We start from the raw sequence: 17,090 nt of genomic DNA on the forward strand, positions 1-17,090 counted from the left end.
TTCCTGGAGGCTAAACCCTGTATTAGTTACTTTTGTCACTCTGTGACCAGATATCTGACAACATAAGGAAAGAAGGGTTTATTCTGGCTCAAAGCACAGTGTAGTTTACCATGGCTTAACATGACATCTGCTGGTCACATGACACCTGCCAGGAAACGAAGAGAGACAAATGCCGGTGCTCACTCTGCTTTCTCTCTGTATTCGATCTGGGACCCAGCTCATGGGATGATGCTGTACATCCAAGGTGAGACCCACCTCTGCTAACCTAATCTAGAAACTCCCTTGCAAATATGGCCAGGGCCTTGTCTCCTTGGTGAGCACAATCCTGTCATGTTGATAATCACTGACCCTTCTGGTCTTCTGTCAGCAGCTCCTAGTCCAGTGGGACGTGAAGAAAGGGCTGCATGTCCTGAAGGCCATCTAGACATGAGCCGCTATTAGCTGGACAAAGGGAGCAGAGGTAGACTGGACCATCTGTGAAGAGCAAGACACTGTCCCCAGACATGCATACTCCTATGACTGTGTACAGGGCTTTGTGCTCAACGCTTTCAAAGCCTGAAACTCCACTCAGAGGTCCCAGGGGCCCCGGGACTGAGCCTGCTGCCCTCGTTTTACAGAGTGAAACAGGATGGCTACAACCAGAAGCACAACAAGAAGCTGAACAAAGCTGCCTTGAAAGAAAGAGAGAGAGAGAGAGAGAGAGAGAGAGAGAGAGAGAGAGGTGTGGATGGAGAAGGATGAGAGCTGACACCATGAATCGATTTTGCTGTGATTACCTGGGTCATATACTGAATAATCCACAGGCTTTTCCCTGGTCCCAAAGGATAACGAGGCTATGTTTTCTCTGTAAAAACTGTTGAGTTCAGTGCTGACCACTACCCAAAGATGGCTGATATGGAAAGAAATGAACCCCTAGCAGTCCCCAGTATCCAATCCTAAGACTGAGGCAGGAGGGGAAAACCCTCCTGTCATGGCACAAAGCTGTTTGCCAGTCTTCTAGGCCAATGTGTTGCCTGCCCCTCGGCTTTGCCTTCTTCGGTCTCTGGACTGTGATGGAGAACTTAACAAAGAAACTGGAACCTGGACAGCAGCAGGGGGAAGAGCACCCCCGAATGTGTGTGGCACCACCTGAGAGGCTCCTCTTCCCAGGCACCCCAGATCCCTGTCCTAACACCTGTGCCTGGCATGCAGAAGCAGAGAAAAGGCTCCCAGGCATACGGTGTATCCCCTGGCAGTGCTTCTGAACATGCAGCGAGATGGGACCCAGATCTGCACCCAGTCTGACCACGGGCAGATGTGAGACCCACTGCATGTTCCACTCCCCAAGAAACCAGGGGCTCTGGAAGCAACTTCATTCATAGCAAGATTCACCTACTCAGGACAAGAGCTGCCCATAGGGTTCAGAGGTGTGAGAAGTGTCTCCTCACTTCTCAGTGACCCAAACCCAACCAGCCCAGTATGAGCTGCCAGAGTTAACAGTGCCCTGTCAAGGTTCTTACAGTAACCTTCGGGACACGGGGGAGGGGACCAGGCTGTGAACACCACTTTCATTATTATTGGTGCCAGACTGGTCTTCAGGGTCTGAGGATGCCGTGAGCTGAGCTTGGCAGAGCAGCCCGCCCTCCACCCAAGTCCTGAAACATAGAAACTTGTGTGACGTCCCTTCTCCATTGGTGTCCAGAGAGAAGTGCTAGCACTTGCCCTGCCTCCTGGTTCCCAACTCTGTGAGAAGTCCATCTCTTCTCTGATTTCCAGAACATTCCCCTACTAGAGCTGGCCCAGCAAGTGGAAGATCTTCCTTCCAAGATTGTAAACTGTGTTTATGAATGCAATTTCAAGGTACTAAATGATCAGCAAAGACAAGGCCCACACAACTTTCTTCTGATCCCTCCGCTGGCCAATAGCCTGCTGCCTCTGCAAACCACCAAGAGGCATGAGCCTCATTCCAGCATCCTTCCTGCTCTGACAATGCTACATGGGCGAGGAACTCCAGTGGTACAAGGAGGTGATTTCCAGCTCTTCTCCAACAAGTCTGGAGGGACTTACTGGTCATGCCGGGTGTCAGGGATGCCTCTGTCCATACGCAGCTTGTCACTCTCAACTTGGTTGAACTTGTTGCGTGCATAGGGGTCCTGCCCAGAGCGAACCATTGTCCCACCAACATACGCCTCCTGGTTAAAGTCTGGCCACCGGACTTTCCCTGGAAAAAGTAGAGCAGAGGGTGCATGACAAGAGGATACAAGACCAAAATGCTGTCAGAGATGGCAACAAGTGTTAGATCGAGAAACGGTGGCCTTGGCTTGTTCACAGGATGACAATTTTAATAATAATAATAATAGTAGTAGTAGTAGCAGTAGTAGTAGCTGAAAGCAGCCCCGAGAGCTGTCATATGGGAAGCTGAGAGTCTGTCGTTTGCAAGACTAGAGGGGAGGGCCTGGCACTCAGGCTCCACCTAAAGCTTCCCAACACAGCGTTGGCAACTCTGACAGCACTTCTCTTTCTGGGAAAAGGTGTTCTGTTTGCCCACCTTCCCAGGGACTTCACCCATGTCCCTAAAGCATCCCAGGAAGGCAAAGGAGATAATGTATGCATCAATTAATAAAGTACTCCACTCTTCAGCCTGGTACTACAAGAATAAACGTTTGGACTATTGGGGTCTGAAACCAACGCCAGAGAGAAGCCACCGGGAGATGGAACTGAAGGGCCTAGAGGCAGCGGAGGCAGCAGTCAAGGCACTCTAGGCCTCCTCCAGATTGGGCCTCCAGGAGAAGGTCAAGGGCTAAGGTGAAGACAGCAGGAGGAAAGGGGGGTGCCAGAGTCATTCCAACCAGGGTGCTGCCGGTTCTTTTGGTTGGTTTTTAAGACAGTATCTCATACAGCCCAGGCTGTCCTCACACTCACTAGGCAGCTGAAGATGATCTTACCTCCTGATCCTTCTGCTATCAACCTCAGCTCTCTCACTAAAACCATTCTGTACTCATGTCTTTCCTCCCCATGAGGAGGGTCTCACGCTGCTAAATACCACTGGGCTAGGGGATTCATTATTCATCCCTGCAACTCTCTGTGCATCCAGTACACACAAACATGCTTCCCTCTGAATCCCACTACTACAGCAGAATCACTGAACATCTGGAGAGGGACACACTCCCATAGTGTAGAAAATACCACACCCTAAGTAAAGGTATTTCCACAGCCTCTAGTGAGGCCTCCTTGGGGTCCTCTCTGCAGCTGTCAGGATGCCTGGCCTTCTGGAAAAGTGAGGAGTGTGACCATCAGAGACACCCCATGACAGACAGGACGCAGTCGTCCCTCATGTTCATGCCTTTTCCTGGGGAGAAGGTCGCTAGAATTGCCTGTGCACTGTACCCCACACACATACGTTTATTAGTTTTGCTTCAACTCCTTCCCATTGGCATCTTCCCTGCAGTCCAGACTCCTATTGTGGTCATGGAGAGCGTTTTATGTGGTACATCAGGCCATGCAATTGCAGGGCACCTCACAGCCTTGCCTCGGTGTCTGAGGCACGAGTCACATGATGGCATCATGTGAGATCCACAGGCATAGATGAGCACGGCAGGCTCATGCCTAGCCCCACTGAAGTGTTCATGTTCTGAGGGTAGGGGAGACAGACTAGGGAGCCATATCTAACCCTGGGGACCAGAAAGCCCCACAAAAGTCTATCTGAGCTGAGGCCAGGAACCCCTGCGACACCTCAATGAATAAACTACTTTGCTGAAGCTCTTCCCTCTGACCATGACCATCTCCAGCTGGACACACAGATCCCACCTTGTATGACAGGGACTCTTCCTAGGGCACAATGCCACACGGCTAGAGTGTGCTTTCCTTTCGGAAAGTGTGGTAGGACGTGAGAATGCCATGGGAGCTGCAGACGTTTCCAACTGTGACACGCACTGAGTCCCGAATCAGAAGTGGCGAGGCATTCATACAAACGGCTAGAACCTGACAGTGTAACCCTGGCCTCGCTAGAGCCTGACAGTGTAACCCTGGCCTCGCTAGAGCCTGACAGTGTAACCCTGGCCTCGCTAGAGGGAAGGCGCGGTGCAGCCAGCGCTTTCATGCGGGTGGGACATAAAATTGACTTCATCATCTAATAATGGTTCAAAACCCACAATCTGAAAAACACTGGGCTCCAGAGCATCATAGAAATTGGTCGGTATCATGCAGAATTGTTAGGTTGGAGACTCCTGGGGCAGAGACAGTGGAAAGCAGAGGAAGAAAGCTCAGGGGAATAAGCTCCAGTCTGGCCTGTCCCCAAGCCTCCACTCCATCCTGGCCCATGCCCTCTCCTGAGTTCAGCCCAGCCCACACAGACAGGCAGGCAGGCAGCCAGGAGCAGAGAGCTGAGCGCTAGGCAGCTCAAGCCACAGGAAGAAACAATGAACTGAATCCTGATATTCACAGAACACCTGTACTCACAACAGATTAAAATTTCAGCTTTGGAAATTACAAGTTACAGAAAACAAAACAAAACAAAAACCCATCAACTTTGTGATAGGCTAAGAAAGAGGCTTATGGCAAAGGCTGCAGTCATAGTGAGAGCCCTGCTCCCAAACACCCCACTCAAGCTGATGGAAAAGCGTGAGAGAGCGTGAGGCTACACTTCACAAGAGGCAGCAGGAGCTAGTGCCATCACCAAAGACGACAGGAAGATCAAGTGCACAATCCAGAGAGTGTGAGAACCACAGAGCAGGCGCTCACCAGGCAGCGCGAAGAAAACACTCCCCAGCAGCTTTGCTTAGGAGTGGACTTCTCAAAGGCATGGCCTTCGAGCGGAGCTGTGTGCTCTAGTGCATGCTGAGACCAGTCACAAAAACTAGGTGCACAGTGACCCACAAGCAGGGGGCTGGAACAGGAAGGGCTGTCTTTCCCCACACCCCAGGTAGTCCTAGGCTCCCTGCCTCTCTAGAAATGGTGTTTAACCAGTCGAAGGTCACCTTCAAGACCATGTCTTCTGGAGAGCACTGGCCCATGTGGGTCCCCATTGACTCTATAGTGCTCCAGTCTTCCATTCCCCATAAGATAGAATCCAGAACTCCGTGGTCAGCCCCAGTCACCTGTTGGCTCTTACTCTCAGCATCCTCGGTACCCAACATGTCACAAACCCCTGCCTCTACTGCTTCACCCTGGGATCTCATCCTGGACGAAGCTGCCTGAAGCTGAGTATCAAACTTGACAAATCCTAGGCCTGGCCTGGAAGAGCACAGCTTCACACTGGCTCTCACTCTTGCTGCAGCACGCCAGGGAAGACCTCCAACTGGCAGCCAGAAAACAGCAAATCTATAACCAAACCTCAGGTTCTTCAGGATGAAAACAACCACTACCTATACAGCCCTTTCTAATGTCATCCCCAGGGACCAGAGATGGAGAAGGGGTAGCCTTCCTCTCCTGCCCACTCACTCCTGGTCAGTCTCTGATGGCCAATAGTGGCAAACTGGAGGAAGAGCTAGGATAACAGCAAGAGGAGGCATGAGTCCTCCTTGCCCATCATTCCCAACCCACGGCCTGCATCATGAAAACAGCTCAGAGTCAGGAGAGGATGAGTCAGTGGACGTGGATCACCATGCCCTTGGGAGACGAGGACGGATGAGTCGGTGTGGGCCCCGAGAGGGGACCCTAGGGATGGTGCTGTGAAGATGCTATCCTCCACCTTTGTCTCTGGGCCATTCTATCCCCTGCACTGCCCTGTCCTAGCCACTGCCTTCCCTTGACTCCTGGCTGTACCACCCTCCGGCCACCATCTCTTCCTCCACTCTTTTCCCACAGATGACGTTCCCAGACCTACTGACATTCTGGCTGCACTAGGTTGGCCTGTGTTTTGGACTGCAGCTGTGTTTTGGGCTGCAGTTTTAGACATGGCTGGACTCCAGAGAGGCCTCTCTATCCCAGAGCCTCCTGGGAGGCTCATGAGTCACTCCTCATGGCTGCAAGCCTTGGGTTCCCAGTTCAGTTCAAGAAACTTCCCACATCACCTGCACTTGGGCAGGAGCACTCACAGGTCAGCTATACACGGGGCAGAAGCCCTGGGAAGCTATCTACCCAGCTCAGGGCTTGGGTAGCCAGGACAGAGAACTCCTTAGCACCAGAGAGCTGATGTCAGGTTTCTAACTCATCTATAAATGAACTTGAAAAGACCACAGAGCTCAATCAAAATGTGCCAGCCTTCACATGACTCATATCAATACATTTTACTTAAAATAATGTAGATTTCTTTCTTGAAATTTTTGTTTTTACTAAACCCCATACCTGAATGAATAATTACATCAATCTATAATACGTTTTCACACCAACATGGCCTGGTGCATGTTTGAAACAGGCACCAAGAGACACAAGTACATGCTCTTAAGGGGCTCTGGGAGCAAGGACAGGGTACCTGACACATGCTCCTGAGGACGGGTGCACCATCTGTCACCACAGGTGTCTCAGGGGCTCTGAGTTCTGCACAGATGTGAGCCCCTCCTCCATCTGTCTGTGGACTCTCCAGCAGAGGCTACTCAAGCACACTAGATAGAACGCTTGACCAAAGTAGAAGCACCTTCTCCTGGGACAGCATAGGAGGGGGCCTGCAATAACCCACAGACAGACACCTGTGCCCACGAAGATCCTAAACTCCAAAGCTGATCTCAAACTGAACCTATTACTCTTGCTTGAAAGAAAAACCTCATGATGTCCCTGCTCTAAGTGCCGAGCACAGAAGAGAAGGCCAGGAGGACAAGGCCAGGACTGCAGCAAACAAGCCTGCTTCCACAAGGAAGAATGTGAATGCTATTATTGCTCGGTAGCTGGTATGGAGGAATCTCGCTGCACTGTGAGAAACTTCTCTTGAAATAAAGCATCCTAAAACAACTCATTATTAGGGATGAAAAAGCAGAAAATTCAAAGCAATGAAAAGTAATTTATCAATAAATCTACGGAATTGCCAGATGTTACAGGAGAGACACAGAATTTCTTTAGAATTATCGATGCTATCAGACGAGCAGTTTCAAACAGCAATGAGCAGGAGCAGCTGCTCTACATTCATGAGGTTTATGCCCAGCTCCAAATCCTCATGGATGAATCTTCCAAGAGCTCTTCTCTGACTTGTACAGGGTTGTTTGTTTGTTTGTTTGGGGGATAAAGTCTCACTATGTAGCAAAGCTTAGCCTGCAGTCTTTTTTCCTCCTAAGTCCACTGCAGAAGCAATCACAGTTACTGCAGGATCCACACCCAGTGCTGCCTCCACTCACTCCAGGCATCACACCCAGGGCAATGCTAATCCACCAGTATCTTTGAAAGCCCTGCTCCCAGAGGAGAACCCCTTGGGAGTAGGACAGAGGGCAGAGGGCAAAGGACATCCTACTTCTGCAGGAGTGTGGGCTGTGGCAGTTTCCGGTGTGCAAGTGAGTGGTTCTGGGAGCTCGGTGGCTCCTCAGTTCTGTGATGGGGACCTGGCAGCTATGGGCAGTAGGCAGAATGACTGGCCTGACACCAAAGCTGGAGGGCAGCAGTAGAAACAAACTACAGAACACATTTTTTCATGAACATATACAAAAAACTCAATGAAATATTAGCAAATAAAACCCAGGAATATACAAAAAGAATTCCATTTCACAGATGGGAATTATAATAGTTATTTATGGTTGTACGGACAAATAAAAATCAAAGAAGCACATACATGACTATATCAAACAATGTAGACAGGGTCCCTGACAAAACCCAACACTTCGTGACAGAAACTCTCAGCAAACTAAGTCAACAAAGAATGTCTGAAACAAATCCATAGCTCAAATACGAGACACTCAACAGTCTCACTGATGAGAAATAAGGAAAAGGACCATCCCCTTTCATGCTGCGCCAGAAGTCCTAGTTAATGTAGCAAGACAGGAAAGGGGACTAAAAGTTCCGGGGACCGTTGTCAACACATGCTGACCTATGCATAAAGAATGAAAGAACAACAAAAACAGAACGTCTGGAAGCAACTTCAGCAAGACAGTAAGACATGACATTAATTAATAGAGAAAGTTGCATTGCTGCATATCGGGATTGAAAGAGTGGAATCTGAAGTGAGAAACACAGTATCATCTACAAAATGCATTCCCCAAAATGAATCTCACACTTAAATCTAACCAACTATGTAAAAGAACTACATAGAAGAAAACTACAACGCTTTGACGAAAGATACCAGAAAAAAAGAATAAGTGGCCATATATTTTATGTCTGCAGATAGGGGACACAATGTTGTCAAATGTCAGTTCTCTCAGCTTGATCCACAGATTCAATGTGATACCCAATCAAAATCTCAGCAAGCTATTTTGTGGCTATTAGCAAACAGACTATTTCAAGAGAGAGAAGACCACTGCTATCCTGAAAGAGAAAGATGAAGACAGAGGACTGGTCTCACCCAAATTTAAGACCTTTATAAAGTTGTAGCAATTATGGTTTTGGTAAAAAACACAAATACATCAACTGATCTGAATAAAAAGCCAGAAATACATACACAGAATTGGTTGACTTTTGACAATGGAAAAAGCAGAAAAAATAAACTTCTTTCCACTTTTTCTTTCTTTTCGGATGCTGGAGACGAGCACCTTCATTAAGGATGCTACCCGGATGCTGGAGACAAGCATCTTCATTAAGGATGCTACCCGGATGCTGGAGACAAATGTCTTCATTAAAGGATGCTACCCGGATGCTGGAGACAAGCATCTTCATTAAGGATGCTACCCGGATGCTGGAGACAAATGTCTTCATTAAAGGATGCTACCCAGATGCTGGAGACAAGCATCTTCATTAAGGATGCTACCCGGATGCTGGAGACAAGCATCTTCATTAACGATGCTACCAGAATTTTGGCAAACATTTCAAAACAGGTTTGTAAACATAGTGCCTCCCTTTTCAGCCACAGCACTTTGAAGAGATGATAGACGACAACACAACTTGAGCCAACATTAGCCAGAAATCCTTATATTTGATCACATAACTTCTGTTCCCACATGGTAAAACAAGTGAAAGTTTAAGTCGGTGTGAAGAGATAAACTCCCTGCAAGGGAAGTTTTGCTGTTTGCTGGATCACAGTATGCTATGATGAAATACATCCACTTGTTTTTATATTGCCGGTATCCAGGATTTTAAAAAGTCTAACTATACATTTAATGTGGGAAATACCGTCTTTGCAAATCTCTCTTCAAAAAACACTTGATGACAGTATAAAAACAGATTACCTACACATTTAGTTTCTCATTTTTCCACAAAATTATTGAGCTGCTTCATTTTTATAAATATCAAATTTGCCCAGCATTAATCAATCTGACACACTGTTGAAATGGAAATGCCTGTCTTCCACAGCAGAAGCAGCCGACAGAAACAAACAGCGCTGATAGCCTACAATAACGAACATCTGTTGTTGAACCTGAGCGTCCCGCCTACTGAGGAAGGAGCTCACATCCACATCAGCTCTGCAGACATACAAGCTGAACACACACGTTCTGACATTCTGACGCTGGGAGGCCACAGCATGCTTCCCATGGCTAGGAGCTGGAGGCAGTGTCGCTACTCATTAGCCACACAAAAACACTTTAAGGCAGCCATTGCAATGCAGCTTTAACGCATAGGGCAGATCTAACTCCAGAGCCAGTCAGCCCCGACGCGTGTACATGCATAGAAAACCACACAACTTTCTATTTTTTAACCCTCCAGAACAATGTTTTGATCTTTTTTTTATTTTGTGCAAATGTTTAAATATTCTACCATTTAAGGCAAAGAGTTTGCATTAAAAAAGGTTAGAAAATAGGCTTCTGTTTATCCAAATGCATTCACCTTGCACATTAATTACTTTGCTTTGTTTAAACACATGCAGTTCCTGAGTGTGGGCATCACATCCCTGATATCTAAAAAAAACATCTCAAATAACAATACCAGCTTTCAAGAGAAAACTGATTTTACACAGACACTGGATGCCCAATATCTAAAATATTGCTTTGATTAACAAACAAGTCTGGGCGGAGAGGGGAGGCCAGGGAAAAAAGCAACTTCAAAATTCAGAGAAGCAAAGTAAAATGAAGGGAAAAAAGTAACTCAAGTTTACTAATACTGAAACTTCCAACAAGCAAAGTTCCATCTTTCGGAATCTAGAGCAATGGTTCTCAACCTGTGAGTCATGACCCCTTCGGGGATTGAATGATTCTTCCACAGGGATCACGTATCAGATATTTACATTACAATTCATAACAGTAGTAAAATTAGCTATGAAGTAACAACAAAAAAATTCACGGCTGGGGGTCAGCACAACATGAAGAATTGTATGAACAGCCGCACTGGGAAGGCTGAGAACACTGCTCTAGAGCAGCTCATTGAGAACTGTAAATAGATCACACCTTCTGGTCCAAGCAGAGTTCCAGTGGCATGACTCTGCTTGTTGTTGGTCAAATTCACCTATTAGTCTTTGGATGTGAGCCGGCTTGTTATGAAGACACCGCATCTATAGTTTTCTTCATGGTAGTGAAGGCAATGCAACCTTCTTTAATATCTTTACTGGGATTTGGACTGGAATTACTCAGCTTGGCAGTTTCTTCTCTTTGGAGGTCTTCATCCTTTTCCATGCTCTCAATACCATATGTCATGTCTTCCCCCCCCTTTTTTTGAAACAGGGTTTCTCTGTGTACCCCTGGCTGTACTGGAACTCACTCTGTAGACCAGGCTGGCCTCAAACTCAAAGACCTGCCTGCCTTTGCCTTCTGAGTGCTGGGATTAAAGATGTGCACCACAGCCCAGTGAAAAAGTAATCTTCCACAACTGGACAATCATAAACAAACCAACACAGGAGTCTAGACAGGCACCTCCATCCATAAACAAATCAATACAGGAAGCTAGACAGGCACCTCTGTCAGTAAACAAATCAACACACGAGTCTAGACAGGCAACTCCATCCATAAACAAATCAATACAGGAGTCTAGACAGGCACCTCCATCCGTAAACAAACCAACACGGGAGTCTAGACAGGTCAATACAGGAGTCTAGAGAGGCACCTCCATCCATAAACGAATCAATACAGGAGTCTAGGCAGGCACCTCCATCTGTAAACAAACCAACACGGGAGTCTAGACAGGCACCTCCGTCTCCTCACAAAAACTAACTCAAATGAGATCATAGACATAAATTTCTAGAAAGTAACAAAAAAATTTTCAGATCCATAGACAAAATCATCTCCTGCTGTCTTTAGTCTCCTTCACAGCTGCTTACCAATCCCTGTGTCTGAAAACTGTACCCAAACCCCCAGAGGAGATTCCCTGCTCTGCTGACCTCACGGGTGGGTCTCGTGCACATCTTGTTTCATGACCTTTTCTTTGTTCTAATTATAAATTCTCACAGAATCTCTCCCACGGTAGGACATGCCATGTTCCTAGGCTATGGTCACTTACATTTGACTCAGACGTCACTTACATTTGACTCAGACTTAGCCACTGCTTATTCCCTTTGAGACAGGCTATGTTTTGCATTTATCATTATTTATACAATAGTTTTATTCACAATTAACAAAAATTGGAAGCAACTAAGACACCATTCAGCAAATGAATGCAAAATTAAACTGTGTCATATCTAGGCAATGAACTATTACTCAATGATAAAAATTAACCAGGGCTGGAGAGATGGCTCAGTGGTTAAAATGTTTTTGCTCTTGTAGAACCCTGGGAGTTGAGTTTCCACAACCCACATCAAGTGGTTTACAAGACCAAGGACCTGACTCCTTCTTCTGGCCTCTACAGATACCCACATGCATGCACACAAACACACCTACACACACACAAACACACCCACATGAGGAGGGGGATAAGCCTAAAGAAAAGAAATTAGCCATCAAGCCGTAAGAAGACATGAAGGAGCCTGCGCGTATTAGTAAGTAAAGTCGGATCTGTAGACTCTGACCATAGGCCACCCCAGAAAAGGCAGTGCTGGGAACCAGTGAGAAGACCTGTGACTCGGTGGGGGCAAGGAGAGGGAGGGAGTGCAGACAGAGCACAAGCAGTTTCCAGGACAGTCACTCTACCCTCACATTCAATGACTCTCTGTCACACATCTGTCAGAACTCGAGAGATGGGGCAAGTGGATGAGAGCACCGTACAATCGTGAGGGGCCACACAGTAGGCCTCCATTGTATACCAGTACCTTCAGTCCCAAGAGAGCAGAGACTGAGCAATCACTGGGGCTTGCTGAGATAAAGGGGTCCTTCGTTCAAGGAAAGCCCCTGCCTCGAATGAACAAGTTGAGAATGACAGATGACACCCAGTATCTCTTCTGGCCATTGCACACGCACTTAATTCCTTCCCTATGTGTATATGTGGTGTGTGTGTGTGCGCGCTACCAGGAATGTGCCCTACACCAGGAATGGCCCTCACCTTGGACTTTGGTGGTGATCCTGAGCTAATGTAGGTCATGGCTTGTTCCCAGTGCCCCAATGTGGTAAGAATATAGAGAGAAGAGGGGAGGTAAATGGCATGAGACAATGCACTTGTACAATGTAAAGATTTATCACTTGTATTGGTTTAATATAATGTTGACTGGCCAGTAGCCAGGCAGGAAGTACAGGTGGGGCAACCAGACTAGGAGAATTCTGGGAAGAGGACACAGTCGTCATCCAGACACAGAAAGTAAGATGAGGATGCCTCACTGAGAAAAGCTACCACATGGCTAAACACAGATAAGAATTATGGGTTAATTTAAGTTGTAAGAGGTAGTTAGTAATAAGCCTGAACAATATACCAAACAGTTTATAATTAATATAAGCCTCTGTGTGTTTCTTTGGGACTAAACAGACAGCTGTGGACCAGTGTGACAGAAACTCCCGTCTACAGGTGGATGTGTGGCATAGGAATATTCTGGATCTTTTGGCAATTTTGCTATGAACCTAAAACTCCTTAATGATGTGGGATTCCCCTCTGTATGCTGTGAATACTATTGGTTAATAAAGGAACTGCTTTGGGCCTATGGCAGAGCTAGAAGGGCACAGAGCTAGGTGGGAAAATCTAAACTGAACTCTGGGAGGAAGAAAGGCGGAGTCAGGAGAAGCCAGTTAGCCCCACGGGAGACAGACGCCGGTTGGGAACTTTAGCCGGTAAGCCACAGTCACATAGCGATACACAGATTAATAGAAATGAGTTAAATTAACATGTAAGAGTTAGCCAATAAGAAGCTAGAGCTAATGGGCCAACCAGTGATTTAAATAATACAGTTTCTGTGTGATTATTTCAGGGCTAAGCAGCCAGGAACCAACAAGCAGCCTGCTGCTACACCTTAAGAAAAAATTAAGTCTATTTAAAATTTTTTTTCATGAACTAAAACTTCAGATCCTGTGTTTATACTTTATTGTTTCTCTTTCAATAGATTCTGCTGATCACCCACCAATGTCCTGACCGGAAAAGCAAAAGTGTGGTCTTGGGCAGTGTCCAGGTGCCTAAGGGATTCACTCTCTGCCCCAAGCCGCTGTTCCTAGCACTACACTCAGGCTGTGTTCACAGTTAGGAGGCCAAAGAAGCTTGGCTCCGGTCCAGATACAGTACCTGGAGGGAGGGTCTCCACACTCTGTGCTTTGTCGTCTCCATTACTGTGGTGAAGGTCTTTCTTTTTAATGGAGTCGATGTCATTCCAGTCATCCTGGGGAAACAAAGACACCGAGTGAGTTGTCTGTCTGCTGGCTCACCTTCGCCCACTTCAAAGGCTGTGTCTCATGATGCTGTCACCCTGGGGGACTCAACAGTAAGCAGGGAGTTCTCCAGGCATACAGGGACTCAACAGTGAACAGGGAGTGCTCCCAGCATAGAATCATCTTCAGAAGCACCCAGAAGTCTAGACTACACTCTAGGGAGAGAGTGGGAGGCGATCTCTGTGGGAACACACTTATACTTCCTCTGGCTGTGACCTGATCACATACCAATAGAAAGATCACTCAGAATTCTGGAATCCCAGGCTCTGTGGTGAGTACCACAGCAACTATGTGCTGAGCACAGCATTGTCATGGGACCAAGGTAGGCCCTGGGAAATTTAGAAGGTTGGGGTCTCTGAGCTCCTAATACGTCAGAGGACACATTAATCCTACTGACGGTAAACCAAAAGTTCACAGGGGGCTGCAAGGGAGCCAGCCTTCAGAGCAAGACATAAGCTCTGGTGGAAATTATTCTACCCATATGGGCAAGCAATTGGCTGTAATTTATCAATATTAAATCAAACTAAATAACAGCCCCGCAGCCACACAGCTTAATGCATTTTCCACCCACTTCAGTCTGATTTCTGCAAATAAAAAGTGCTTCTGTGTATAACCCAGATAGGAAAACTCCCTGAGCCCAGCCTTGGGGAAGACCACTTCTGGAGCAGACAAAGATGCTAGGCAGTGGGAACTTTCCCTGGCAGTCCCGCCTGCTCTCCACGTAGCCACACTCCTTGGACTGCCTGCTGTGTGTGCTTGCTGTGCTGTGTGTGCTTGCTGTGCTGTGTGTTTGCTGTGTTGTGTGTGCTTGCTGTGCTGTGTATTTGCTGTGTTGTGTGTGCTTGCTGTGCTGTGTGTGCTGTGTGCTTGCTGTGTTGTGTGTGCTTGCTGTGCTGTGTGGCTCTAAGGAAGATTTCCTTGAGCTTTGGTGAACAGACATATTCTTGTCAAACATTACTTGTCCTGCCCATAATCTGCCTTTAAGGGAAGTCATCCTGTCCTTAGCCCCTCCTCTCTCTGAAGTCTTTCCTTCCTCCCATGGTTTCTGCATTGCAGTGATATGGCTGGGTTTATCATGGGAAGGGCATGTGGGGGTGAGGGGAGGGGGATGACGGACACACTGACCCCCTCGCTCCAAACCATGTCCTGAGCCAGCCCCGCCCAGCAAAGCTTCTTTCCCAGCCTCCACTGGCTCCCAGCACTTTCTGCTCCACATGGTAACAAATGTTTTCGCATTCATCTGGACCCTATTTACAAATTTTCTTGGGGCCAGAAGATTCTAAAATGATACTTGTAATCAGCTCTTCTGATTATTGGATTATAAATAAACTTTCAACCCACCACTGGTGATGATTATGCAGTGACCCTAGAAGCACAGCGGCCTGTGCTAACTACAGCTGTGCAGTAAGGGGAACCATTAGAAACTAAAGCAGCCAGCTATGGCACTGCAGGGCTGCACAGTGCCATCTTTTAATTAAGGGTCCATTTCTACTTCATAGCGGGTTTGTCAGATTTTATGACTAACAATGCTTCCCCCTACCAGGACTTCCGCCCTCTCACATAATCTGGCTGCTGGATCAAGCTATTTCACCTTGAATAAAACCGAATAATGATGCTGTCTGTGGAGCTGGTGGCTCCAGTCAAACCCTAGTCTGTGGCTGTCACATGACCGACACATCTAGGTCAACTATCATCGTTTTGGTTTTTTTTCTTCCCAAAATATACTTTCTTCCCACCCATCCCCCAACTTCCCCATCTACTGTGTCTACCAAAACTCTAATTCTGGAGGTGGTGGGTCAGCAGAGTCAAAGGTGATGAGTATGAAGAACAGACAGCTCAAGGCATTGGTGGAGGTGGGGCCTAGGAGAGGGCACTGTCAGGGAATAGCTATCATGCACCCCACCCCTCTAGTGAAATAAATCACCAGGGCCTCATTCTGAACATGTCATTAAAACGCAAAAATATTTTCCTGAGGGTCAAACAGGATTGCTTTGTAGTGGACTTCCACTCAAAATCCAACAGTGAGAAGAAGGAGGAGGGCAGGAGTGAGCAGGAGGAGCCACAACCTGGGCTATCCCCATAGAGGGACCATCTATGCAGGCACTGAGAGCACTGTGAACATAGCCATCACCAACCATACTGTTAAAGACCAAGTTGAAGCACATTCTGAACCCAGAGTCCAGAGTGCTGGAGTCCAGGCTAGGACATCTACAGTGCTACCTTCTAAATGAGGTAGTTTCCCTCTCCATCAGATAAACCACTATAATGAAGGTATTGTGGAAACTTCTTCAGCCAATAGCTTTTAAGATACTGGCCCACTTTGGGCATGGTCGCATGTACTGTAAGTGCAGGTGAAAAGCGTGTGTGCCCCCCCTTTTTTTTCTGGATTTGGTTCCAGGTTCCAGTTCCCAGCGCACGCAGAGGACTGCGGATTCCCTCTCTCCTTCAAGCCTATAAGCTATGGGTTCAGAAGGCACAAATGATCTCTCCCCCCATGCTGTATGAACTTGGGCAAGAGCAGAGAACCAGCAAGCACTCTGGGAAAGACTGTGCACTGTGTACAGACGTAAATTTCAGGGAAACCCGAGGGAGTGGAGGAGTAAGAATAGGGAGGGCCTCAGGCCTGGGCAGCCCCCAACATGAGGCAGAAGACAGGGTAGACAAAGACACCTCGAAGTTGTTCTAAAAACTCCTCTTGCTGGGCGGTGGTGGCGCACGCCTTTAATCCCAGCACTTGGGAGGCAGAGGCAGGTGAATCTCTGTGAGTTCGAGACCAGCCTGGTCTACAAGAGCTAGTTCCAGGACAGGCTCCAAAGCCACAGAGAAACCCTGTCTCGAAAAAAACCAAAAAAAAAAAAAAAAAAAAAAAAAAAACTCCTCTTTGAAGAGGCCAGGCCAAGTGGTCAAGATACAGATGCAGTATAAAGAAAGGTCACACTGGACAAGTAAGTCTAGGACAGAGATGAAGGTCAAGTCTCACCAGGAAAAAAGAGATCAGAGGTGGCACCAGGAATCCAACTGAACACCCTGGACTAGTGAGCGAGGCAGTTGGCTCTGGTCTGGAAGCGAGGCGCACCTATGAAGCCCTGAAGGAGGAATCCAGAAAATGGGTGGAGTTCAGGGACACATATATCATCCGTGCTGCCCTCAAGAAGAGACCACAGGTGGGTGAAAGTGGAGCATGAAGGGTCAGTACTGACAGAGAAGCAGAGCTAAGAGTCCTAGCTTAGAGTCTGAGCCCAAGCCTGGGCTTCTAGGCAGGGCCCAGTCAGTAATAATAAAGTCTCACTAGCACTGAACTTCAAAACTGGGCGGCTGTGTGAGCTACCATGACCTCCTGTGGCCCAGGATTTCTGTCACTGGTGGCCTTTTACACGAGCTACTTATTACAAGTAC

At 47.3% G+C, this 17,090-nt stretch overlaps 1 protein-coding gene across 1 annotated transcript in view; it reads right to left on the reverse strand.

The window, feature by feature from the left end:
• Galnt2 (polypeptide N-acetylgalactosaminyltransferase 2) overlaps positions 1–17,090 on the reverse strand; it is a 120,112-nt gene that overhangs the window by 43,163 nt on the left and 59,859 nt on the right. Inside the window, exons 2-3 of the mRNA XM_057753726.1 lie at positions 13,552–13,645; positions 2,047–2,200 (exon numbers count right to left, since the gene is read on the reverse strand). Coding sequence (XP_057609709.1) covers positions 2,047–2,200; positions 13,552–13,645 — 248 coding nt within the window. The remainder of the gene's footprint in view (positions 1–2,046; positions 2,201–13,551; positions 13,646–17,090) is intronic.

The sequence above is a fragment of the Chionomys nivalis genome, chromosome 21 (genome assembly GCF_950005125.1).
Source record: "Chionomys nivalis chromosome 21, mChiNiv1.1, whole genome shotgun sequence".
NCBI classification, from domain to species: Eukaryota; Metazoa; Chordata; class Mammalia; order Rodentia; family Cricetidae; genus Chionomys; species Chionomys nivalis.